Genomic DNA, 27,177 nt, shown 5'->3' on the forward strand with positions numbered 1-27,177 from the left:
ATGGAGGGCTGACACGGAAGTTCTGTCTTTATGAGGACTGCCCTTCAAGAGGTCAGTTTGCAATAATAGAACCCACCTCAATTCATAATTTGCCTTCTTCCATTCATCCCAGTCCAACAAATATATAACCTGAAGCTTTACTATCACTCAGTATTGCACCTGAAGAAAGAGGATTAATTCATATCTGGGCTATGGCACAGCTGGTTAGTAGCCAGCTGCAATAAATCACTACTGACCGAGAGGTCATGAGTTCGAGTCAGCCTGGGTCGGAATAAGCTCCCGACCATTAATAGCCTAGCTTGCTGTTGACCTATGCAGCCGAAAGACAGTTGCATCTGTTGAGTAGGAAATTTAGGTACCGCTTTATGAAGGGAGGATAATTTAACTAATTTACAATGCCATAAAAACGTCAATCAGCATGCAGCGTGCGGAAGAATGTGGAAGTACTCCATGAAAGACTCGGTGTCACAAGTGGACGGTGAAGCGGCAGCTCCCCGTGGCCGGAATCGAACATACCCTCATGAAGCTGGAATGTTAAATTGTCTCTGTGTCTGTCTATATCTGTCGTATGTCTAATGGAACTGAATGTTTGCCATGTATATTTGCATTGTGATCCGCCCTGAGTTTCCTTCGGGGTGAGAAGGGCGGAATATAAATACTGTAAAATAAATAAATATCCATCAAAGCTCACACTCAAATACAAACCAGCTAGTCTTAAAGGTGCTGCCACATTTCTTTTTCAACTCCCTTTTCTTCATTTTCACACCTAATTTTGGTTTTGTGACCGCCACCAAAGAGAGCAACAGAAATATATATTACTTATTAATACCAGGTGGTTAACTAAAACAGGAGAATTCATATATGTTTACATACCGCTGGTGGGACTTTCTGACTACTTTTCTCTGCTGTCCAAATATTTCAGGGCAGACCTGTAATTATAGATACCTAAAAACAATGACTGAAAGCTTACAGCTTAAATGCTTGGCACCGGTTTCCATCCTGGGTATTTAACCCGAGCCCTGGAAATCTTTGTGGCTAGCTTTCTTTCTCACCATGGAAACAAGTCCGGCTCATTCCATTCTACATTTAAAGGCATATAGTGTGAACCATTTCATTCGATCCCACCATTCATCAGTACAGATCGGCTGATATATTACAAGTAAATAAATAATGGAATGCCGAACTTGCTCTTAAAAACTCCCTAAAATACCAGAAAGTTAAGCCAGAAGAACCTCTGTTAAAAATGGGTAAAAGCCACTGATAGCTTTTCAACTTTCCAATGAACTGAACAAATTTGTCATTTGTCAGTTTTTAAGTGGCTTGTTAAAACACACATCATGAATTGTCTATTTATACTCAGGGTGAAACATGTTTTTCGATAATGGTATTTAGCATAAACAGAAAAAAATGAACAGAATTATCAGTCATCTGAAGAACCTAATAAACCACACAGTTGTATTAAACAATTCTATGCAATGCTCCTTGAAGTTTGCAGGCATTCATTTCATTGATCATGACTTCCTCAGTTTCTCATTAGAAAGTTTTATACTGAAGTTGTTTTGCCATGCTAGTTTTATCTGTGGATTTTTTATACAAAAGTATGAAATAACAGAGTTTTAAATATTCTGGGTGCTAATTACAGTATTTAGGACTCTTTCGAGCAAATACAATAAAAACATTGCATGGAAAGTTCCTTGACAAAATTGAAGGAAAAGCTGAAGAAGGAGACAGAAGGCCTGATTCTTACAGCCCAGGAGCAAGCCATCAGAACAAATGCAATTAAGGGCAAGATCGAAAAATCAGCTGATGACCCAAAATGCAGACTTTGCAAGGAAACCGACAAAACCATTGATCATATCCTCTGCTGCTGTAAGAAAATCGCACAGCCAGACTACAAAGAGAGGCACAACTATGTGGCCCAAATGATTCATTGGAACTTATGCCTCAAGTACCACCTGCCAGCAGTAAAGAACTGGTGGGATCACAAACCTGCAAAGGTAATGGAAAATGAACATGCAAAGATACTGTGGGACTTTCAAATCCAGACTGACAAAGTTCTGGAATACAACACACCAGACATCACAGTTGTGGAAAAGAAAAAGGTTTGGATTATTGATGTCGCCATACCAGGTGACAGTTGAATTGATGAAAAACAACAGGAAAAACTCAGCCACTATCAGGACGTCAAGATCGAACTTCAAAGACTCTGGCAGAAACCAGTACAGGTGGTCCCGGTGGTGATGGTCACACTGGGTGCCGTGCCAAAAGATCTCAGCTGGCATTTGGAAACAACAGACATTGACAAAATTACGATCTGCCAACTGCAAAAGGCCACCCTACTGGGATCTGCGCGCATCATCCAAAAATACATCACACAGTCCTAAACTCTTGGAAAGTGTTCGACTTGTGATTTTGTGATACAAAATCCAGCATATCTTTCTTGTTTGCTGTGTCATACTATGTTGTTGTGTCAATAATAATAATAATAATAATAATAATAATAATAATAATAATAATAATGTAATAACTTTATTTTTGTACCCCGCCTCCATCTCCCCAAAAGGACTCGGACCAACTTACATATGGCACAAAGTGCCTAAAACAACTCATAAAATAAACACACAGTACAATACAAAATAAATCCACTAGTATATAAAACAACAATTTGAACTCAGAACAGTGCCAATAACCTAAAATGTCATCTGTTGTAAAAACATGGCCAACTTGAACAAGAAGAAAGGAAAGGGATAGAGCAAGTTTACCTAAGGAACAAGAGAATGGGATAAAAGTGCTGTGTTGTATTATAATTACAGACTACAAGTAATTACTCAACTGTAAATAAAGAGTTTATAAAATGTAATAGTTAAAAATATTGAAGCTTAGTGAGTTGCTCTTGTCCAGTGGCTCATGCGTAGGATACCCTTAATTTTCACAGGGTTTAGCAGGGTTTTTTTTTTTTCCGTGTCAGGAGCAACTTGAGTTACTTCTGGAGTGAGAGAACTGGCCGTCTGCAAGGACGTTGTCCAGGGGACGCCCGGATGGGAGGCTTCTCTCATGTCCCCGCATGGAGCTGGAGCTGATAGAGGGAGCTCATCTGAGCTCTCCCTGGGTGGGATTCGAACCTGGCAGCCTTCAGGTCAGCAACCCAACCTTCAAGTCATGAGGCTTTAATCCACTACTCTATTGGGGGCTCTATATTTATATGCCTCCTGTTTTACTGACAACTGTTTGAGGCTGAATCTACGCTGCCACCTAATCCAGTTTCAGAATGCAGATCAAATGGCAGTGTAGACTCATATATTTCTGTTTAATGCATTTAATCTGCATTCTGAAACTGGATTATATGGCAAGCACAGATCCAACCTTAGATTCGCAGGCACTGTATCAAGGTTTTAATTTTGTTATACAAGTGGTATGCAGAAATTTCTTTTTGACTACATAAAGCAGGTTCACAAAAGATGCTGGAGACAAATTTTAAAAAAAGTTTTTCAGACTTCTTAATGAACAATCTTTTGAGCATTTCCTTTTTTTCCTTGGGATGCTCTGTAGTTTTCTGTTTCTTTCAGTAATCAGATTTGGCCTTGTCACTGCAAAAAAAAAAAATGCTATGGAGCTGTTTATGCGGATAAAGACAGAATTTGGTTTGTGTGCTGGTTTATTCAAAACATGCATCTATGTCCTGCTGCCCTTTGGCCAGACGCTTTCAGAGCAGCTTACAAGTTAAGTAGTATGAGAGTTCATGCCCTCAGGCTTACCATCTAAATCAAAGGCAAATAAATAGGGAAAAAGCATTGCGGTGAGAAGTAATTTCAATGCCAAAAAAGCTAAGTAAAAAGAGGCTCACCAAGCATGTGAAGTGCAGTCTCTTTAGCTACTCTACAATTGCCTCAGCTCCTTACTTTCTGATATTTAAAAGTTAAATCAGGCAGGAAGCCTGCAGGCATTGGTTTTTCACAGATTTGTCAAAATCCTGGTTATTTTTATTTGGTACAAAGTATCATAATTCAGTGCAAGCTGATTGAAATAGAGTAGCACAGTGGTGCTATGATTTAATTGTACATGGATGTTCAGTCGTATGTTCAACATCTTGGTTCGATTGGAGAATGTTGCCATTCAACACAGGTGTCATGTAAGACAATTCGCGTCTGACTCTGCATGTGGGATTTATGCTATGCAATCCTAATGCCAGATGCAGGCCATCATTTCCTGCATGTCCTTTTCAGGCGCTCCAAGTAAAGGCTAGTAGCCTACATAACATGCCAGTAGAAGAAGCTGGTTATTAGTGTCATTACTCATCCTCTGGAACCTGATGCATAGACTTTGGAGTCTGGTTCCAAAAAACTAGCTCCCTAAATCTGGAAGTTGATGGCTGAAGTACTTACTCACCCTATGAGATGCTGCAAAGAGTGAAGGAGGCATGTCATAGGAACAGTCTGTGAAATAAGAGATGCCGACTAATCATGAACCTGGTATCTGGGGGCAGCCATCTAGAAATCCCCCAGCAACGCAACTGTTCTGAGTTCATGTGATTGACAACTGTTCAACTTCTTGCTTTTGGTATTCTTGCATATCCTGGTATTCATGACTCCAACACTAGCTATGTTTAACAAGTATTTGTTTCATCCCTTTGTGGCTTTGCATATCTGGACTATAGGCTTTGTGGAATTACTCCTGGGCCACCCAAGACCTTGCCCCTGTAGGTCTCTGCATTTTCTTGGATGACCTGGATTGGCTTCCCCATAGCTTCACTTTACAGCCTGGACTAGATTGACTTCTCTGTAACTGCTTCCCTTAAATTAATCTTTCCCTATGGGCACTTGCTGTCCACAGGAATTGGGCAATCTCTTGTTGTCCTTACTCTGGAGAGATGTCAGCCGCTGTGTAGCTGACTACACATGTAGCAGAATGACTACAGATGTGGCTTAAGTAATAAAAAGCAGGATGCGGTGGTTCTGCTGCTCCCATTTTTAGTCTCCTTGGCTTCACTTGTGCTTTGTGAACGTCTCACCTCAATGTCAAGCATGAGGCTCGAGCCACAGCTTGAATACTGCCCGTTTCATCAATGTGCCTCTCTAATGGTCTGTGGGAGAAGGGAAGGATGTACTGCTTTGACACTCACCACAATGTAAAAAGTTCAGCTTGTATCCTGGGGAAGGCCCTAACTACCGTTGGAAACAAAACGGTGACTGCCTCCTTACTCCAGAAGCAGGGTCTTGCCCCAGGTTGGCCACTTTCTTGCACTCGACTTTCTGTTCAAGGGAGTCAATATGTTGAAAGTACACTAGATTTGGACTGCTTGCTCTTTGGCAACTATTCAACTGACGTTATTAATTGCTGCATGTTTAATTACGAGCATTTGTCAAATTCAATCTACAACATGCTTTATTCACATTTTAACAGTCTTTATTCAATGTATTTTGCTTTAATCGAAAGTCTCTTGATCAAACACAATTTCAAACAAATCAGCACCATTTATTCAACTGTTGGGAATTTTGCTTCATGGCAATATAAAACTGGCAAGACGCATGAAATGGCTATATCAATATTGGCACTGTTGGGAAGACATCACTGTACAATTATGTAAGAAGGCAATTTTTAATGTATTTATTATCCAATGTAAATTCCGCTATAAAACCACATGCAAAAAACACAGATCACTGATTATAATAAATGTTGTGCAGCCTTGTTGCAAATGGTACAATGGGAACTATATCCAATATTTTTTCCCTTCCATGCTGCTTTACTTGACAAGATTTGTTCCCTTTCAGTTTGATTATTTTTTTTCTATCTGTACAGTACCATGACCCATCTATATAAACTTTAGGATATGCATTTCCACAGCTTTCCAATTCAATTATAGAAAGAGGCTGAAACATATAATTTTATCAAATAAGTACAGAATGCAGGTAACAATGAAAAATAACCATTTATATCTACACAAGGGTGTCTTTGAACTGAATTGACATTTAAATATACGGTAGTACCCATTTTAAGCATAACCATAAGGAAAGAAATGGCCAAACTCACGGTTTCCTTTCTTGCATAATGAGCATCCTATCTCTTGTATCCAAAGAGCACCAATCTGGGATGTTGCTTGTATTTCTCATATCTAGTAATCAAGATCTGATTTGCTGGTATCCTGTGCTCCAAGGCGCCAAATTTAAAAAGGGTTTTGGCACAAAGATACTGTCACTCTGGCTACCTAAGAGCTTTCTGGAGAAAAGGTAATTGAGGCAGACTGTACAAAATGCACTGAATACAGGTTTTGTTGTTCCTAAGAGCTGGACACCGAACAAAGGGGCCGGCAGGGAAGACAGCTGAATGAGGCAAAGAGACTGCCTGTCTTCTTCTTCTTACTTTCAAAATGTTCCTGTTAGAAGAGGGAAAATAAAGCACGCTTCAAGCAATTAACATTCATTTATTGAAAGCACACAGGAATATGGTCTGCAGAAAGAAGTCTGCCACTGATAAGAAATATGAACAATAAAAAAGATGGAATCACAAAAAATCCACACTCATATCTAGATTTTAAAAATGCAGCAGGAGTTTGTCGATCACAGAAAAAAGACATACATTGTTTCCCTTTGGGTCTTTCTGAGTAACTTGGGACAAATGTCGAGATTTAATTTTTTTCTTGTTACTGCAGAATGTGTTGAATTCCAAGCTTAACAGAGCGCAAATTAAATACATTTCCTTTTTATTTATGTTGCCCAGAAACATCAGCGTTTTATTTTTACAATATTAATGAATTGTACTCTAAATGTGTTCAAAAATTTAGAATATACAGTACTTATAAATTAAAATAGAATTAACATGGATATATAAATTTATATTCAATATATATTTTACAAGATTTTGCTTGGTTTTCAAGGGCATAGCTGGGCTGATTGGTTTCAGCATGGGGGCGGGGAGAGGGGGCCTAGCAACATCTTTTGAGATTAAGATCCCATCTACACGACCAAATAATGAAGTTTCAAACTCCATTATATGGCAGTAGACGTGGCCTGACTGATTTCAGCCTAAGCTTTCATGGACTCCAATCCACTTCATCAGATGCATCAATCTACCATTTGCAGATGTTTTTTGCTTTATAGGGAAAAAACTTTCCTGGTTTTCTAAGAGCACAAAAGGCACATTTGTAGGTGACATGTAGCTACAGACAATTAAAATATCTAATGAAGTCCTTGAGTTCACGAAAACATATGTATCTCAGTGAGTTTTAAGAATCCTGCCAGATCCCTCCTCTTTCTATGCCTCCATTATCCTTCTTAGGATTTTGCTTAGTTTCTGAGAGCAATGGGGCTACTAGAAGCTCATGGATGATTCGGACACACAGCTTTTGACAAAATATTGATGTAGCTGATTCCTCTTGTCAAAGGATTTGTACTTTACAGAAATCATGACAAACCTTCACCTAGAATGCCTGAATGATGTGTTAAGGGGAGAAAAGGCATGTTTGCATATACAAAATTATAAATGTATTTTGCATTTTATCTGCTTAGAACTTTGGGATACATCCTATAGCTGGGGTGGGAATCGCGTATTTCTACAGCTATTGTTGGACTGCAAGGCCCACCATTTCTTACCACTGGCCATACCAGCTATGAATGCTGGGAATTGCTATCCAACATTTGAAGGGCCCTACGTTTCCCACCCTGTCCATACAATAGGAAACCATGCATATAACTGCCACCTTAACAAAGTCCTGTCATGCTGAAATATTAAGTCACATAGCCACTACTTGTGATTAATCTTCAAACCATGTCAATTTGTTCTCTCACACTGCAACGTAGTGCAATCCATGGGAGAGTGATTATGTGCATTATTATGCCATAAGCACAAATGAGTTTTATCATGCAGCTTTGGGCAAGTATTTTCAGACGAAGGGGAAAGAAGTCATTTTCAAATGTGCGTAAAACTCACCCATCAAAAGTTCCCACTTCAAACATAAAGTTTGTGCTTCTTCTTTTTCCTGTTTGGATTTCATACCTATAGCTATGCTGAGATTGTTTCTACCGGATCACAATGCCAAAACAGAAGGTTTTACATCTCAGTATGGATTCATTTGTAAAGACTGAAGTTCAGACTGCCATGTTATCAGGGAAGGAAGCTTTGCTTTTTTTTTAACAGGGCTTTTATCTACTAAAGTTTGAAAAACAGCTGTCACCTTATTTTTCTTTAGGATTGGAACATTGTGCATATTCTTTTGTGCAGGAGATTCTTTGACTGCTCTTTGAAACTTGTGCAATGGGAGCCTTCCACAGTTCAGATGACAATGGTCTGCTGTGCAATTTGTTCTGCAGGACAGATCTTCCTGGATGCTCTGGCTCCAGTCTATGGTCACTACAACCAAGATCGTGTTGGAAATCTATAGCAGTCTAGCAACAATGTGCTTAATATGTCTGACAAGCAGATTATCAGCTAAAACTTTTTTCTGCCAAATAGATGCTTCTCATTTAAATCCAATATAAAATCTACATAAAACTCAGATTTACTCCCTTTTAAAGATTTGCCTGAGAGTTTATTTTGTGCAACAACTGCCCACCTGGAAATACTCTACAAGTATTTTTTTTTCCACTGAGCTTACACCACTTTTTTCAGAGTAATTATTTAACCAGTATCACCATTTTAAGTGTATAAACTGGAATTTTTTTCTTTTAAAAACAAATCACAGCTGTGATTCTGGCCCATAAGTTAATTTGGAGTTTACTCCTCTCCTTAGAATTTCATTTCAGTGGTAGGAGGTTTCAAGTAAAACCTGGCCAAACATACTCAAGACATGGGATTTACATGGATATTTACTGTTCCATACATATAGTATCAAAGGTAGAAAATACACTGTATTTATGTTGCTTCTATTGATGAATAGAAGGTTAAAGATTTCAGTGATCTCAAAGCTGAACTTTGGTTTCCTTTTTCCTTTGTCTTCTCTTAATGTTTGCATTTACTTTCCCTCATCTCCCACGTCTCATCTTTGCTCGAACCTCCTTCAACAACCTTCTCTTTAAACCTTCTTTTGACCATGACCTACATCCTATGCACTTCGCCTTCTTATGTAAACTAATATCCTCCATGCTCAATTCTCCTTGAGGACTCCCATCTTTGAGGACGATGTGCTCAGGGGGCCTCCAAGGGCCCCGATCATGACTGGGAGGCTGTGGTTTCTTCTCAGGCCTCCCATCAGATTGCTGCCTGCATTGACGTATACAGCAGAGTCCTGCCTCTGGAGGGCATTCCTTGCCCCATGACCCTTCCCACCATCCCCTGCCTCAGGATGTTTGACAACTCTGGCAATCCCCAATTTCTTCAGCCTTTCCACCAGGTTCATCTTCAGTTGTCCTGCATCACAATTAGAAGCCTTCGGGCCATACATCTCCGGCAGTAAGGTTTCGGCAGGCCGAGAGGCCAAAAAATTCTCAAGTGCATTTGCTCGAGAGTCAAAAGGCAAAGGGGAAGGACAAGGCGAATGCAAAGGGGAATTGGGTGGCGTTGAGGGAACAGCGAGTATCTTGAGTGGCTGTAACAAAGGTGCATTCTCCAAAGCTGGACTATTGTAGACCTTTGCAGAGATGCCCTGCTCTTGCAAGAGTTTAGCCAAGCTTGTAGTGCTGCTGAAGGTGGTAGTGGAGTCCCTCCTGTTAGTGAGGAATTCTCCAATGCTGAACCTGCATGATGTGGCGGGGGAGCTTGCCACTGTACTGGTGGTGCTGCTAGGGCTCCCAGAGCACAAGGGAGCATATGAAGAGCTGGAAAACAAAGAGGGGAGAAGAGAAAGAGGAATTAAAGAAAGAAAGTACCTAGAAATAAAGAGTAAAATCTATTTATTTTGTAAATGGTTTTTATTCAAACATACAAAGAAAAAACATACTTGTAAAATGCAATACAAAATGGAATTAAAACTACCATAAAATGATTTTTCATTATAAAGAGTTAAGAGTTCAAGTTGGTATGTGACTAAGCTCTTAACTCAAAATGCTCTTATCTCAAAGCTAATTTCCCACTGAAATGCTATTAATCCATCCCGCCCCCCCAAACTCTCCCTAATTTTAGTTATTATTAAATATGAAAATACACTTTATAAATAACAAATAATGTATACATATACATGGACCAATAAGCAAGAAAGAACAACTTTAAAATGGTAGAAGCACAAAGTGAAGAGGTAGAAGCATTATTTTCTTTATTCTGTATTCATTCCAGCCTCTCTCCCTCTCTCTTTTCATGAAGCCAAACATACCAGGAATAAAAACCACACAAAATCAATTAACCCAAAGGTCTCAAAGCAAACAAGAACAAAGCAGACAGCAGTCTCCTAAGCTGACAAGAGCGAAGCAGACAGCCATCTCCCAAAGCAGACAAGAGGATAAGGCACGGAGACACAAGGCATGAAGGCTGCTCCCTTGAAGCTCTAAAGTTTTGCACGCTCGTGCTTAAGTCAAAATACTGTTCTTATGTCAAAATAAAACCTGGGCTGAACAACAGCTCTTAACTCAAAATGCTCTTAAGTTGCGACACTCTTAAGTTGAAGATCCACTGTATACAAAAGTAACACACCTTTAGCTACAACAGACAACCTATACACATTCTAAACAACCATTTACTAAACTAATCTATCAGCCTCCTGCTCATTGCCTGTTGACTTTAACTTATTCGTTGGTCCCTTTCAGTGTCACTTTTTCTACCTTTCTGCTTTTAATAACACTCTCTATGAAACGTTTCATTGTAAGTAGAAAGGTAGAAATGAAGATGAAGAGTGTCCCCAACTTTGCTATATAAAAGAAATATGTCACAGTCTTTCTTGAATTTGGTCAAGAATTTCTCCTTAATTAACACTGTTGATTTGTCTATCTCTGCTAATTCCCATATTTTCATCACCTTCCCTGTTTTCTGTACCAGGAATAGGAGCAATGGCATACCTCAGAAGTTGTTGGAAAGTAATTTCTCATGACCCTAGCTAATGCAGTCAAACAGGGATAAGTGTTGGGAGCTGCAATCCAACAAAATCTGGAGGCCACATACCACCCTGTCATATTTCTGTCCATCTTTTAAAATGTTTTTAAAAGATGAAACTGTGACTATAGCTAGCTAAACATAGAAACAATAGTTTGCATTGCTTAACTGGTCAAAAAATTCTGGGAGTCTGGGATTTATATGACTGCATGCAAAACAGGCACCTTACCTGGGCGTAACCTGTGTGATATCAGATGGGTGGAGGATTCTACAATTAGTATAAGTAAAAGTAGAGTTTGTAGATGAGAGGCATTTTCCTGGGTTGGAAGCTGCAACAAAAGACAACCAATGATGAAAATATGCAGCTTCCCAAGTCTGTTATTCATGGATGATTAGTCACTTGAAAAGTGGCAAATAATTAAAATAAAAGCTGCCTTACTTAAATAGCCCAGAATACACAGAAACTGAAACTAGAAGCAACTCCAAGTTTTGTTTTCAGATTATTTTTAGGCGAGGAAGACAAAAACCCTGTGCAGATGCCCACTACTGGATTACAAAATAGTAGAACAAAATAATTTAAATCACAAACTGAGAAGTGTTAATTTTTTATAAGCCAAATGCAAAATATTTTACCCATTGATTTATGGAAACTGTCTAAAAAATATGGATAAGTGTGAGCTCTTCAATCATCTTTCAGATTTACTCTGTATTTAACTTAATTGTTAGTGAATAAGGCACTAGGTATACTTTTCTGAATGCCTCATCTCTGGCTTTGAGAGCAGGAACAGTCTTTGGTGGCATGCAACTATTCTTGTTGCAAATTTCTGAGATTAATCATTGCTGAGGAGTCTAGTAACAGAAATGGTAACCTTAATCTTGACTAATATAGACTATGTTGAATCCATATTAGAAACTTTGTTACTATTATCTAGGATACAAAGTTAACACTTATATATGGGTACGATCAGTGGAGAGATTTAACTGCTGTGCAGGTAAATGGGAATTCTTGGAAGGCATCTTCCTTATTCTCTTCCTCCTCTAGGACCTGCCTGAATAGGTAGAGAGAGGTTTGTGGATCTCCTAAGAGGGGTGGAATATGGTAAGGGGGCTGAGACAGTTTTCCCAAATTGGGTGACTATGTGTCCAATGAGTGTCACTGCTCGATCCTGAGGTAACCATGCCTCCTCCTAACATCATGCAGTAAGGAATTATCTCACTCTTCAGGGGTGCCCAACCTTCTGGCTTTTCTGGGCCACATTGGAAAAAGAACTGTATTGGAGACGAGCAAAAGAAAGAAGGTCTGTGCATAATTTTTGTGATGTCTGCCACTACAGATAAGCAAAAAACAAAACAAAAACAAAACCTCCTTGCACAATAATTCTAATTATGCACCACTGAGTTCATAGCATTAAAATTATTGAGCCAACCTTCTGCCTGAACAGTTTGCAATCTTAATACGATTTATGGATAATATTCTGATATTTGTAGACATAACATACTGATTCCATTCCGTTGACATTTACAAAGTTTGCACTCAGAAACCACACAGTAAAGGTACAAAAAACAACCCTTCAAAATATATCTCATAATGTTTTAAGTAAGTTTGCAATTTTGTGTTGGGCTGCATTCATAGGCATCCTGGGCTGTATGTGCTCAACTTGTTCTCACCTGTGAGGGGAACTGTTGCTAGTTTAGCAGGTGGTAAGAAAATTCCAGCCACCGACTTTGGCACTCTGGGCTTCCCTTCCTCTTGAGGAGACTGTTGCACTTGGAAGGTTATGCCTTCATCCTTCTCTCCATCTTCTTCCAAATCAGAAAGATGGTAGACATCATCTTGTGAAAGTGGTGCAAAACCTTTTGTGACAACACCAGGGCGCGGGTCAAGAATGGTACCGAGGTGAGGCTGAGCCAACTGCTGCCAGTGGAAGAGTGTCTGGGAGCCTAGTGAGGAAGGAACAGACATCTCAAACAACTGGGGTTTTCTCCCAGGGCATACTTCCTAATTGTAGTCACTTACATAAACTTTATGAGCATTTTTCCCCCCGCGATGGACTAGAAACTAGATGTCTTTGTCAGTACCACTACTTTCTGGATTGCTCCACTGCATACTCCAGAGAATGCATATTCAAAGGAATGTAAAAACATGATGACAAATAACATGTTACCCTCTATGTTTTGACCTTTTGCTTTAAAGCTAAGGATACGTTATTTTTCGAACTGGGAATGTAATATTGTATATTGCTTTTGGTTTTTTTTAATTTTGTGTCAAAAGCATTTCACGACAAATACATTTCAAAATGATGGGGGAAAAAAAAAGAAAATCACAAGCAACTAAATAGTTTTGGACCAAAAGTGGGCAACAGCAACCGCATCGTCCGTAGCTTTAAACAACTCCTCCTCCGTACATGAGGCAGGGCATTGTGGGCAAGCATACATATGCGGAGTTGTTTGTTCTGCTCCACAGTCACACAAGGTGGAGGATTCCTCCAGGTAGTGCCATCTTGCCAGATTGTCTTTTGATCTGCCCACTCCGCTTCTCAGTCTGTTTAGGGACTTCCAAGTTGCCCATTCTTGGTTTGCCCCTGGAGGAAGACCCTCATGGGGGGCCATCCAGTTAGAATTGCCAGGTTTAGCTGCCCAGAGAGACACCCTTGCTGCTGCTGGAGGAACATCAAGAGGTGCTTTTGGTGAACAGGAAAGAAAGTATGTTCAGTGAACTATTATATTATGTTTATTTATACCCCATTTTTTCTCTTCACCAGGATGCTCAAAGCAGCTTACATTAAAAGCATTTCCATGCAATGTAAAATCTACAAATATACAAACATTAAAACAAAATTAAATACCACTGGTATTTAAAAATTCAGTTAAAACCCATAAAAACATATTCAAAACTAAAAACCACAGCAGACCCTGACTTTATCTTAAAAATCTTAAGATCTTAAACTCAAACTGACTGTTTTTGTATCCCTAAAAGGAAACTAAGTTCACAATTTATCTTCTCATGTCAGTAGTTTTACACAATTTGGAACTGTGGGATGGATGGGAGAACAATGTAGAAAGGATCAGCAGACTTGAGCAGACAAAAGTAAAGAAAGAGTTGTTTAAAGTACAGGGTTTTTAGTATGCTAGATAGTGGAAAAATTCTTATATCTACGTGTAGCCGATGAACCCAGGATCTCTTTGATCTTTCAGTCCAGATCACATTCATGGCCTGAGTATAAACTAACAGCTGATACCTCACATCAGACCATTTCAAGAATGTGAGAGGGAACTCTCTTTACCTTACCTTCAATAGGTTTGACAATTTGCAATTTCTCTGGAAGGAGACAACGTAAGCTGCTGGAGGTCCCAGAGAAATCAGAAAGCTCTGAATAGCTTCCCAGAGAAAAGCAGCTCTCCACTGGAGTGCTACAGCCACTCGGATCTTCCTTCTGGTCAGCCAGGAAATTGATCCTGCGCTCCCACTCTTCTTCAAAAAATTGCTTTTCACTCAGGTAGTTCTGACGGCGGAGAGTGAGCCTGTGCAGAGCTGTAGCTAAATCACCCTCCTTGGGAATGGCATCATGGCCCAACTTCTGAGGTTCCCTGGGGAAAATATAGCATTAACATTATGTCAGAAACATACTGAAGACTACCTTTCCCAAATAGTATAGTATAACGGCAATGCACAGTTTGCTAGCTTCATTTCTGTAGACAACAAATGAAATGACAAATCACACATAGTTTTCTTGTGGGCAGTGGAAGGGATAAGATGTCTGAATAGCAGTAAAGTGACAACAAGTCTATCTAATACTGATACCAAGACGTTTGTAATATTGCAGTGGCATAATGTCACAGACACAGAAAACTCACTGTGCCTGGACTTTGACCATATAATGGAAGATACCACTTGAATAATGAAAAAGTGAATCACTCAGGCAGGCTTCTGGAAATGTTCTTTCTATGCCACAGTATTTTCCAAGGTTGACATGTTAGGGAGAAAAAATATATTTGTGCATAGCATTTCATGTTAGGATGCTGAGAAAACCAGAAACTCATAAATATATACATAAGTAGGCTGGACAGAAATAAGAGCTCTCTCCACAACCAGAATCTTAGGAAGCCCAATGCCAACAACAAAAGCTCTGTACAAATTCCAAAGTGATAATATCTCTTATTTCCTATTTGAAAATGCTTTCTGACCTGATCCCCTGAGATTGATGCACCTTTCCTTCCAGGTGTGGCATTCCAGAAAGAAAAGGCTTTGCGGTCATGACTACACTTGAGCGATTTGACCCTGGGATGGGCAGTGGAGCAGGACACAAAGCAGAGCGGCCACGTATCACATTAGCAACACGGACAGTGTCAAACACACGCTTCTGCTGCACCCTGAAATAAAAAGAAAACAATGGATATGGAAATGTCTTTCAAGCTTCCTCCAGACAAGGAATCTATTTTATGTGCATCTTAACACGGTAAACGTTGTGCATTGATTGTAAAGTATATTTTTCTTAGTTTCCAGAGCCTGTTTAGACCTGAACTTGGATGCCCAGGTACTGGCTAAGAATGTGACCTTAGTTATACAAATGCCCCTATTCTAGGTGTTGTGCAGATGGGTCACTATGACACGTCCACTTGTGCAAAACACTTCAGACAATTGTTATAGTACAGGTTCATAGCTAAGACAATGGAGATCCTTCTCTACTGCCTTTCTGCTGACATTTACACAAGTTGCTTGTTGTGTAACTGTCAGCAGAAAGGCATTTGGCAGTAAAATGGGTTTTTAATCCAGTGATATACTTCCCATCTGCCATTTATTATGCTTTTAACTGTTTTCTAAAGATCTTATGTTTCTAATTAATGCAATATTTTACTTGAAACATTTTTCAATATTATTGAAAACATTTGAATGAAAAGTATTGAGAATATTGTAATAAAAAGTTCTATTTTAACAAAAATGAGAGACCCAGGCCCATCTGTACTATGCTGTGTCAGAGCTGACTGCTGAGAGCTGTAGTAACATGTCAAAATGAGATCAAGTTATGAAACCAAGTACTGCACTTACTTTTGCTTAGAGACAGATTCTTCCTCCAAACTCAGTTCTTTCCTCATCGTCCCCTCGATCTCTGCTGCCAAAGAGTCCTTAAAATGGAGAGCATATTACGAAGACTTAACATGTTTGTAAAATGGATCATGCGTATTTCTTTGCCCATCATAAGAACCATGAGAAAATATCCAAACGAAACCCATGTCTGACAGTTGAGATGGTGGGTTTACCTTTTTTTTCCAGTTCCATCTCTGGGGCTAAGTGATAATATTGTAAATTCTCTGGATTTTGTTCCCAAGCTCTGGGAAAGTCACACTTGTTTTTTTTATCCTTCCCTCACCACTTGGTTTTTCAAGACTTTTGTATTAAAGATGCTTCCAAGAAGTCATTTAGAAGGTGAAATATTGAGATATTAAACAACCTTATTACTATTTCAAAGAATGATGTAACATTTTTAAAATGTTTACTGGAATTCTAATCCTACAGTATTCAGCAAGACTTAGGTAGATAGAGTAGCAGATAATAACAATTTGCGTTAGTAACAAAGGTTGAATAACATAACTCTCAATTTTTGTTACCTAGTTTCTAGTTTTAGATGTATTTCCTAACAACATTCAAATACACAGTCTTTCACTCTTTGTACACATAGCCATTAGGAAATGCTGCTAAAGTTCCAATACTATCATCATCATCATCATCATCATCATCATCATATTTATTTATTTATACTCTGCATTTCTTGATGATGGTAATAATAATGATGATGATGATGATGATGTCATTACATGCTTTAGGTCTTGAGCAAGAAAGAAATGTGCAGAATAAATATAATAATAATAATAATAATAATAATAATAATAATAATAATAAGTTGCAATACTAAGTACTACATTCTATTTTCAGTCTTTCTTTCTTATCAAGAGAAATAGAGGGGAAAAATTAAGCAATTTTTATTTCCAATGATATTCTTGACAAACAGATGACTAAATATTTTCTTCCTCTTGCTGCTAAAAGAGCAGCAGAAGGAACTGCAGAAGACATGTAAAGACTGTTGGAGAAGTTTGAATAGGATCCCACTATAATATTGAAATGAAGGCAACGCCTCCCTTCCGAAATAAACAAGGTGAACCAAGTTCCCAAACTCAACATTACAATACTGAGAACAGAACAAAAACATGATTTAGAATCCTTTAAAAATGTACGAAAATAAAATTTAGGGCGACACTCATACAAAGATATGGCAAAACCATCTTAATCCTTTTCACATAGTATTCCTTCTCCCAGTGAGACTTATGAATCAAAGTAACAAATACAGATGACAGCAGGAGGCATGGAGGCGGCTAAACTTGAAAAGCCAAAGCAAAGGTGGCCAGGCCCCTTACTAACTCTCCCTCCCCCCCCCCCATCCCCAGGGCTGTCACTCTCTGTTCATTGCAGAGATCATGTTTTGCTGGAAACAAGCTAGCACAGTAGCACCTTTCGTCCTCCAGATGTTTTCGACTTCGGCTCTCACAATTCCTAACAGCATGTAAGCTGGCTGGGATTTCTGGGAGTTGAAGTCCAAAACAACTGGAGGACCAAAGGTTGAGAACCACTGAGCTAACAGAACGAAGGATTCTGTAGAGCCCGTGAGATTGGCTGCACTGGCAGCCAGCCCTTGCCAACGTACCACAGGAAATGCTCCATATGACTGGGGGCGGCAGAGAAGGGCAGCTTGGCTGGCTTTGCTGCGTAGTCCCTTGGCTTCTTCTTGTGACTCATGCAACATCCCCAGGCATTCTGCATTCCGCTCTTGTAAGTCATGTAGCTGTAAGATGATAATAGGCAGTAATTCATTGGGCAGAGTGAGAAGCATCAAATAGGCCAAGGACATGTATATTAAGTGATCTTGCAACAACTTTAAGACTGAAAGATACTGGCAGAAGAAGCTTTCATAGACATAGGTCTACTTCATCTTGCATGGAGTCATGTATTTAAGAGTATCATGAGTGGATTGAATGAAATTGTATGTTTGGGGTCTGGCTAAGGGCCTATTAAGGCTTGCCAAGGCTGAAAACACTATCCTAAGAAGTTTGGAATCTAGAAAACTGCATTATGAAGGAGATCAAAAGTGCTGATGAAGAAACATTTCTGAATTGCAGATATAACTGACCTGGGAACTTACGGTGTAAACAGCACATGTTTTCATGGTCAAAGACAATGATTCTTTAAGTTATGGATGTCAGAAACAATGGTTCTTTACTTTAAGGAAGAAAAACAACATCTGTCTGGAATTGACAGGGTTTCAGCAAGACATAGATGAATGACATGTTGTAAAAACAATCCAGAACAACAATAGCAAAAATTACTATATAAAAAGACCCTTTTCCTATTGTAAAAGTGTGTCCGATCTGTGGGGAATGCAGTCTGAATATTCACCTCCTTCCAAGATGGACTGAATGAAGAAGGTGGTGAGTATGCATGTTGAATGAATATATGTGAAATGAATGCTGAGTGAATGTGGCTGTTGGGGGACAAAGGGAGAAGGAAGGTTTTTGCCTAAAGCCAAAGTGAGTAGATAACCATATTTTTGGCCTCCAACAACCATCATTAAAACTAAATGTATCTCCTCATCACCCTACCCCAAAATTCTGCAGGATTTGCATGCCCCATGTCTCAGAGGAAGGCAGAATCCAAACTATCCTACAGTCTCTGAAATGCCTTCCCACAGCAACAAGACCTAAAGCATCTGTTTCATTTATCCCTGCCCCCTTAAATCAAATATTCTAATCGAAACACTTTGGACTACTGAAAAAAAATGAGAAATTTATACAACAAATGAAAAGAAAAATGTCATTTTAACAAAGTTATGTTTACTAATTATTAGTCTAAAGAAAACAAAACAAGTTAATTAGGTATCAGTTTAGGACATCAAAAAAATCCAGACATAATTATAATATTTTTCTGGAAACTCCATATCACCTAGTGGTTTTCACAGAAGAAGAAAAAAAATCTTTGCTCTCATTTTATGTTCTTCAGTCTTTTCCTGTTGGGTCATATGAGAACACAGAAAATACTAGTACCTCTGCTGTCAGCTGTCTCTGTGCATCTTTGGAAGCTTGCAGGTGCAATTTCAATTCTTCCTTTTCAATTACATGCTGAAGGAATACAGAAAGCAGTTACGTTATTGCCCTGCATACCGTGGGAAGTAATAATAGCTCCTGTAATCTAAATAACTGCCTGACACATCAAGCAATTCTAACTTTAGCCTATGTGTACACAAACCTCTTTGATTTTATGCTGAAGATCAACGATCTGTGACAAGAGGGATGAAATCTCCTCCTGGTAGTTAAGCAGCTCGTCATTTTTTCTGGTCAACTCCTCACTCATTTGTGCAATTTGGGCATGTGTTTCCCCTAAAATTATAGCACAGGATCATGTTTAGTTAATTAAGTAACTGTCTTGCATTCACATGAAAAAGAATAAACTATCCTTTGGACCTTCATTGTATACAATTCTTATATGAAAACTTATGTTAACAAAACAACAAAAAAGAGAACATTCATATGATGAAAATGGAAACCACTATGAAAATTGGTTGTTTTTTTAACAATGTTCATCATATTTATAGTTACCATCTCTAGCAATTCTGACTTTTGGTGTAAGCATCATATCCTAATTTCAATGATCTGCTTAACAGCATTTACTTCAAACAAGCAAGACGCAAGTTTCAACCATACTTTAAAGAATCACAGGGAAAGACTAAAAATGATTTTGAGAAGGAAGGACAGTGTCTATGTTATTACTAGAATTCTTCTAAATTCTAAACACTGCCAAAGGAGATCCCAATGCTAGTAATACCAACAGGTTACATCAAGTCACAACATGAAGGAGAGTTGTATGAGCTTGAATTTTAAGACAACAAATATTATTTCCAGTGGAAAATATCACCTTGGTACTCACTGATCTCTTTGACACAGTCACTGACCAGCTGCTGCTCTTTTTCTTCATAAGTCATGGTTTCCGTCTTCAAATGGCAGGCCTTCAAGATCATTCAGAAGTCTTTATTAATATTAAAAGTAGCCCAACATATGAATATATTCCCTCCTTCCACAGAAATCACAAATAGGTTTGCCATACTTGCAACATGAACGTTTATAAAATTAGATAGTTCACTGCTGCATGTACTTCCATTTAAGCCACCAGAATTCAGGGGGATACTTCTTGTTATGAACAAATGTAAAGTTAGAAAATTTGTAAAAATGTACCATCTGAACTCTAAAACAGGCCTCTCACAAAGTAAGATGGTTTTACGTGAATTCTAGACATGTCAAAAACCTGCAGACTAGAAACAAATGGCATCTTCAGAAGGTTGGACTAGATGGCCCATGTGGTCTCTTCCAACTCTATGATTCTAATATGGAGAACAAATGGCAAACCTTTTCATGATCTAAACCAGGGGTCCCCAAACTTTTAAAACTGAGGGCCAGTTCATGATCCCTTAGACCGTTGTAGGGCTGGACTATAGTTGTCCACCGAGCAATAATAATAATAATTATTATTATTATTATTAGCAGCCCAACTCCCTTCTGCCTTTGTGCACCAAAAGCACAAGCAAAGCACCTCTGACAGATGGCCTCCCAGCCTCAATGTTAATAATAATAATAATAATAATAATAATAATAATAATAATAAGGGTTGGAAGGGATCCCTTGGGCCAATTAGCCCAACCCCCTTCTGCCTTTGTGCTGTGGAGGCCAGATAAATGGCTTCGATGGGTCACATGTGGCTCGCGGGCCGTAGTTTGGGGGACCCCTGATCTACACCATTTCTCCAATTAGCAAGTGAAGTCTTTGTGAATTTGCAAGTCTCCTCATGTGTGAAAATTATGGATGGGGGCATCTTTGGGAGGAAAATTTCACACATTGCCCCTTGTGATTTTTGTTTATTTTGAAAATCCAGTTTAGACTTCGAATTCTACATTTAGATGATATTTTCATAATCAAAATATAAGACTTTTTCTTCCTTCACTCTGCAACTAATGAATGTTGCAATTTTCTGAACTCTTAATTGGAAGTAAGTCTTACCTAATGTCATGAAAGTTACTTTTGAGTGAATGGGTTTAGGACTAAACTCTAATTAATTTAGTATAAATATTGCAGAAGACAATATGAAAATGGTAGTTCTCAAACTTCAATTCTCCAGACGCCTTAGATTTCAAAGCCCCAGATAACCTGGAAAACAGTCAGGAATTCTGGTAGCCAAAGTCCAAAACATCTGCAGGGCCAAGGTTTGGAATCACTGATATAAAAGTCAGTACACACAGCATAACAGGTGTCATAATTCAGCTTGATGTGTCTCAAAGTAAAAATATGCATTTTAATAATAAAAGCAAGTAAACATAATCAGAAATCTACCAATACTGAGATCCAAAAAACCCCCCAAAATTTAACCTAATCATATTTTGAGGATAGTTTGTGTAGGTGCTAACCTATAAATCCCTAAAACGACTCAGAGCCAATATATCTAAAATACCGCCTCCTCCCATATGAGCCTGCCATAAATTTGAGATTTTTCAACAAGGTCCTGTTGTGCATCCCAATACCTAGTGATTTAACGGGATGCTTCTGTCGTGGAACTGTCTGTGGAACTCCGCATGCAAGGAAGTCAGGCTGGGTCCCATCTCTTTTAAGCTTCTAATGGGCAGCCAAATCATGACAGTCCTACATGACAGTCAGTGTTTGAAATTGTTCTAGGATTATTCTTTATGGCAGGATTGTTTTTAGACTGCTTTTACCTCGGGAGCCCTTTGCTTTGGGAGGCGATATAGAAATACAATAAATAAATGACTACATTGTGACTACATGCTTTGGGCAGGGAGTGAGAGATAAACATCATTTTGATTTATATCTGATCTGAAATGATCTAGTTGAAGCTCCAAGAAGCCTAAGGGCTTGGCTCAATCTCAATTTAATTTCATTCAAAGAAAAGGTCTGAATCCTATTTCTTTCATGCAAAATATAAACCCAGATGAATGAGAGATGTTAGAAAATAATTCATGGAAGATGACAATGACAGTATCTTTTAAACATTTCACCTACCATGTGAAAGGTAAACAATTGGATGTGTACACAACAGCTGTATTTGGCAAGATCACACAGGCAATGTTTATTCAATCTTGAGCACGGCATTGTTTGTCATTGGCTTCATTACTATATCCTTCCTTGAGTCCAGTGGTTCTCAATCTGTGGGTCCCTAGGTGTTTTGGCCTACAACTCCCAGAAATTCCAGCCAGTTAACCAGCTGTTAGGATTTCTGGGAGTTGAAGGCCAAAACACCTGGGGACCCACAGGTTGAGAACCACTGCTTTAGCCCTTTTCGACCACTTAATGATGCCAGGCAAGTATGTGAATTTAGCTTACCTTCGTTCGAAGAGAAAGGTTTTCCTCCTCCAGGTCCCTGAGTTTATCCTGTAATATATCCAGCTGTACAAGGCCCTGTGACAGGTTGAAGGACTCATTGAAGCGAAGAGGTGTGGAACAGCTTGAGTCAGTCTCACTTTCTTCAGAAGCAATAGAAACTACACGAAGCAGTTCATCTTTTTTTGTCAGCTCGTGCTGTAGTTGGTGAACCTGATTTCAAAACGTGCTTGGTTACTGAACATAGTTAAGACTACACAGCACTGCTGTTACTTCAAGACATTTCATTTAAAAAGTTTAAAAAGTAATAGTGTATCCTCCTGTGAAAAACTCCTTGGTAAAGCACTGTGTAAATATGACAGTTCTTTTAAACCCACAGAAAAGTTGTGCTAAGAATGTTGCAGAAATACAGTTCTCTTAGCCTTAAGAGCCAGTAACACCTGTAAATTCAAGGCTGCAGCTTCCTTGAATGAGTCTATCTACCTGTAATGTGGTTTCCTTTATTATTATAGCCTTCTGTCTTGCAAACATTATTGCCTTTTGTAGTGAGTCATGATATTGTCAAAGTATGGCAACATTAGTTCAGCCATCTTGCTAAGTTCATCTAGGAGAGTTCAGATCTTGACACATTTGTCTAAATGGCTCTCCAGAAGCCTTCTCCAGCACCACATTTCAAATGAGTTGATTCTCTTCCTATCTGATACCTTTACTGTCCAGTTTTCCCAATCATACATAGAAGCTGGAAATACAATGGCGTAGACAATCCTGACTTTGGTATTCAATATCATCACACTTGAAGATCATGTTGAGTTCCTTCATAGCAGCCCTTCTAAGTTCTAGTTTCTTGATTTATTGACTGTAGCCTCCATTTTGATTGATGACTAAGCCCAAAATATAGGAAATCTTTTACTATCTCAATGTCTTCATTGTATACATTTAAAATTATGTAAATAATTTGTTGTCAATTATTTGCTTTTTAAAATGTTGAACTGTAGCCTTACTTTTTCACTTTCTTCTTTACATTTAGATAGCACGCCTTAAAATAATACATATATCCATTTATTATTTTCTCATAAACTACACAGCCTTGTGTTCCCAAACTGTTTTCCCATCCAGGCATTGACCTGACACCGGTTTGTTTGCTCATTGAATCATGTTGCCTTTACATGATGTCCTGAAATGCTTCATTTATTCATTTTTATACTATTCCAAATTTAGCTGAATCGTGGACACTGGAAGTATCACACATGCAACTGAACATGCTTGCATGTTCTGTCAAATATTACTCATAGTTTAGAACACAAAAAATATAGAGCCCACACTGTGTAGCATAGCTACAGTACTAGTTGAATTATACTGCAGTAAGCAAACACACACATTTAGCTGTAAAGAGATTCTTCCTTATACAGAGACTCAGCCTAGCACTGTAATCAGATAAGAAAAATCTTTCTTGTTTATTGTATCAGAAGGATGAGATTTCACTTATGATTTCTTCAGCAACCCCTGCATTAATTTACCAACTATAACAGATTCCTGGGAGACTGGGCAAACAAAGTTTTCCTTATTTCACTATATTCTGGACTGTCCTGAATATTCTGCATAATGGTTTTGAGAAGATAGGTGCATTGCTTTTCTAATTTTCTAAATATGAAACTCTAATGTACAATATCTTATGCTTTTCAACTTCTGTTTTCATATTTACTTTGTTGGTTGATTTTACTTCTTCACCTAGTTAGGTTTTAAACATAAATACATTCTGTAATACAGGCAGTCCCCCAATGTTACGAACAAGGTATGTTCTGTGGGTTTGAATTTGTTTATACGTCAGAACAGGTACATCTAACTCCAGCCAAAAATATCTATCTTTTAGGTTTGGATAGCACAGGGAAGGGTTAACACTCTGTGGTGTTTGTTTTGTTGTCTGTGCCCGTTCAGAAGATTTCATCTTGCTTTCTGTCCCTTGTTAATAGGATTTTGAACATTTTTGTTTGTTGTGGAATCCAGGATTGGTGATAAAGCTTCAGTAGAGACACCTTTTCCCCATGATAATTCTTCCAGGAATCAATTTTCCTTCTGAGAGGTAGATTTATCATCAGATTTGTTGTCCAGAGAAGGGCAACTAAAATGAACAAGGGTCTGGAGAACAAGACCTATGAGGAGTGGCTTAAAGAGCTTAGTCTGCAGAAGAGAAGGCTGAGAGGAGACATGATGAGGGCCAAGTATAAATATGTAAGGGGAAGTCGGAGGAGAGAGAAAGGTTGTTTTCTGCTGCCCTGCAGACTAGGACGTGGAACAATGGCTTCAACCTACAGGAAAGGAGATTCCACCTGAACATTAGGAAGAACGTCCTCACTGTGAGAGCTGTTCAGCAGTGGAATTCTTTGCCCCAGACTGTGGTGGAGGCTCCTTCTTTGGAGGCTTTTAAGCAGAGGCTGGATGGCCATTGGGGGTACTTTGAATGTGGTTTTCCTGCTTCTTGGCGGGGGTTAGACTGGATGGCCCATGAGGTCTCTTCCAACTCAATGATTCTATCTCACTTCCTGTTGTCTTACACCCATTCTTAAATATGAGTCAGATGTTTGTAACTTGGGGAGTGCCTGTAGTTTATTCAGTGCAATAATATGAACTTCTACAAAAAACAAATAACATCTACCACTTACAAAGGCTTAAAGCTCAATTCTGTTTGCTCACCTTGTCAAAGGCTTGAGCCAATTGTTCTTCCAAAGCTTCATTTTGCTCAGTAAGTATATGGTTCCGTTTCAATAGGGCTTGGCCAATTCGTGCTGCTAATTCTAGGTCCCGATCTCTCTGATCAAACATACCAAGAAAGAGCTTTATTTGTTTCTCTCAACACTATATTCCAACCTAATTTAAAATTAAACATATACAATTCATTTGCGAAACACAGAACAGTTCAATTTGTGCTTCTCAAAACTTAATTTTGATGTCTTAAAGATTTTTAAGACTCACAGATATAAAGAAAACAGTTTTAGCAAAAGTTTTCCTATGCCAGAGGTCTTTCGAATATTAGACTTCAATTCCCATCAGTTCCAGCCAGAATTAGAAGGTATGCTGGAAGTTGGGAATCTAATGGAACTTCTCTCCTTTTGTCTTATGCCAAAACACAATCAATTTTCCCAAAAATATTTAAGTCTTATTCTCAACCTTTAAGCTAACTAAATACTATACTCTTGGATACAACATTTACTAATCAAGAAAAATGTGTTAAAATAATACTATACTTCTATCCCACCTAGAAATCCTAACTGACCCTACTAGTAGGCCATAGTCTCTGAGGTCAGACTAAGGCTAGATTGGTTCGTGTAAATATAGCAGAATCAATTAAATTGTTTCTGATAGTTCAGGGTTTGAAAGCGAATGTCACATTGATTCTGGTGAAAATTTCCAGATTATCTTTAAAGGTTTCTCTATGTAAACAGCAATATATTAGTCTAGAACTGCTTCCAGGTATCTGTTTCAGATTAAGACTGCCTCCCTGATGGAAATGAGAGGAAGAGCAGTGAGTTATCTACAAAGTGGTTACGCTTCAGTTCAAATTTCTACAAGATGAGCTCTTCAAGATGTTACAGGACAGAGGAGACAGTTGGTAACTCTGGGGTACACTACCTCCCTTCCTCTAATAATTATTTGTATCTTTTAAAAATATGAAACATTATTTTCCAAACCATTACTTTTATTTTAATTTGTTTTTTGGCTCTTGAGTTAGGTTGGGCAACACACAATTTCAATTACTGCACCAAGTTTAGTAACATAGCATTTGAAATGTTGCTAATAAAGACCAAATCCTTATTGTTATTGAACACTGAATGATAAAGCTTTTTTTGCTTTATTGTAACACGTCGTTAAGATGTGACAAAAATAAACTAGATATTTATAATGTTTGTAGGTAGTCCCACTGATTAGAGTATGAAAAACATACTGGTAATTAAAAAAACAATTTGTTGAAGCTAAGGCACAAAACAATAAAAGCAAAAACTGCATTAAACAAAATTTGTACATCAAAATTAAAGAAATAAAAATTGTACCTCTGCCAGTAGATGTGTGACCACTTCGCTATCATTGCAGTTATTTGTCACTTGATCTCGTCTCTCTGTGCTAAGAACTGAAAACCAGAACAATTTCTTAATGTAGTTTGAAAAAAATAGAAATACAAAGTCCACAAAGATAACATGTGAGGGTTAGTGAGCAGACTTAAAGCACATTAAAATGTAGTGTATCAAAGAGCTTTTGCGCCGGGCTGTGGCGCAGGCTGGTGAGCAGCCTGCTGCAATAAATCACTCTGACCATGAGGTCATGACTTCAAGGCCAGCCCGTGGCGGGGTGAGCACCCGCCAATTAAAAAAAAATAGCCCCTGCTCGTTGCTGACCTAGCAACCCGAAAGATAGTTGCATCTATCAAGTAGGAAATAAGGTACCACTTATAAAGTGGGGAGGCAAATTTAACTAATTTACGACATTGGAATGAGGAAGTGCCGTCACAGTGGATAATGAAGCAGCTGCTCCCCCCTGTGGCCAGAATCAAACATCCCCTCAGGAGAAGGTTAAATTGCCTCTGCATCTGTCTCTGTCTTGGTTCTATGTGTATATGGGCACTGAATGTTTGCTCTATATGTATATAATGTGATCTGCCCTGAGTCCCCTTCGGGGTGAGAAGGGCGGAATATAAATACTGTAAATAAATAAATTTTACATAGGATTTCTGAAAATATGTATGGAAATTATGAAGTAATAAGGGCATGCACCACCTGGGAGCAAAAAAAAAAAAGAGAGGAGAAAGTG

General features: G+C 38.6%; 2 protein-coding genes across 8 annotated transcripts in view; both read right to left on the reverse strand.

Annotated features, from left to right (window-relative positions):
* flacc1 (flagellum associated containing coiled-coil domains 1) overlaps positions 1–2,977 on the reverse strand; it is a 40,301-nt gene extending 37,324 nt beyond the window's left edge. For 2 of the 4 annotated variants that reach the window (XR_010000609.1, XM_062961890.1), the window contains exon 1: positions 2,128–2,977. Coding sequence is in view for 1 of the 4 variants with exons in the window: in XM_062961890.1 (XP_062817960.1) it covers positions 2,128–2,282 (155 nt within the window). In the remaining 3 variants the exon portion in view is untranslated. The other 2 variants (XM_062961896.1, XM_062961895.1) reach the window with 2 other exon arrangements.
* A 2,387-nt stretch (positions 2,978–5,364) lies between these two features.
* The window catches only part of trak2 (trafficking kinesin protein 2), a 45,689-nt gene continuing 23,876 nt past the window's right edge, over positions 5,365–27,177 (reverse strand). For 3 of the 4 annotated variants that reach the window (XM_008120524.3, XM_008120521.3, XM_062961805.1), the window contains 13 exons: positions 26,424–26,500; positions 25,069–25,185; positions 22,381–22,590; positions 19,910–20,000; positions 19,244–19,374; positions 19,042–19,116; positions 17,649–17,786; positions 15,998–16,074; positions 15,136–15,321; positions 14,240–14,538; positions 12,619–12,891; positions 11,180–11,279; positions 5,365–9,746 (listed from right to left, as the gene is read on the reverse strand). In XM_008120524.3, coding sequence (XP_008118731.1) covers positions 9,077–9,746; positions 11,180–11,279; positions 12,619–12,891; positions 14,240–14,538; positions 15,136–15,321; positions 15,998–16,074; positions 17,649–17,786; positions 19,042–19,116; positions 19,244–19,374; positions 19,910–20,000; positions 22,381–22,590; positions 25,069–25,185; positions 26,424–26,500 — 2,444 coding nt within the window. In that variant the 3' untranslated portion in view covers positions 5,365–9,076. The remainder of the gene's footprint in view (positions 9,747–11,179; positions 11,280–12,618; positions 12,892–14,239; positions 14,539–15,135; positions 15,322–15,997; positions 16,075–17,648; positions 17,787–19,041; positions 19,117–19,243; positions 19,375–19,909; positions 20,001–22,380; positions 22,591–25,068; positions 25,186–26,423; positions 26,501–27,177) is intronic. The other variant, XM_008120523.3, reaches the window with a different exon arrangement.

Source organism: Anolis carolinensis, chromosome 1, assembly GCF_035594765.1.
Source record: "Anolis carolinensis isolate JA03-04 chromosome 1, rAnoCar3.1.pri, whole genome shotgun sequence".
In the NCBI taxonomy this organism is placed as follows: Eukaryota; Metazoa; Chordata; class Lepidosauria; order Squamata; family Dactyloidae; genus Anolis; species Anolis carolinensis.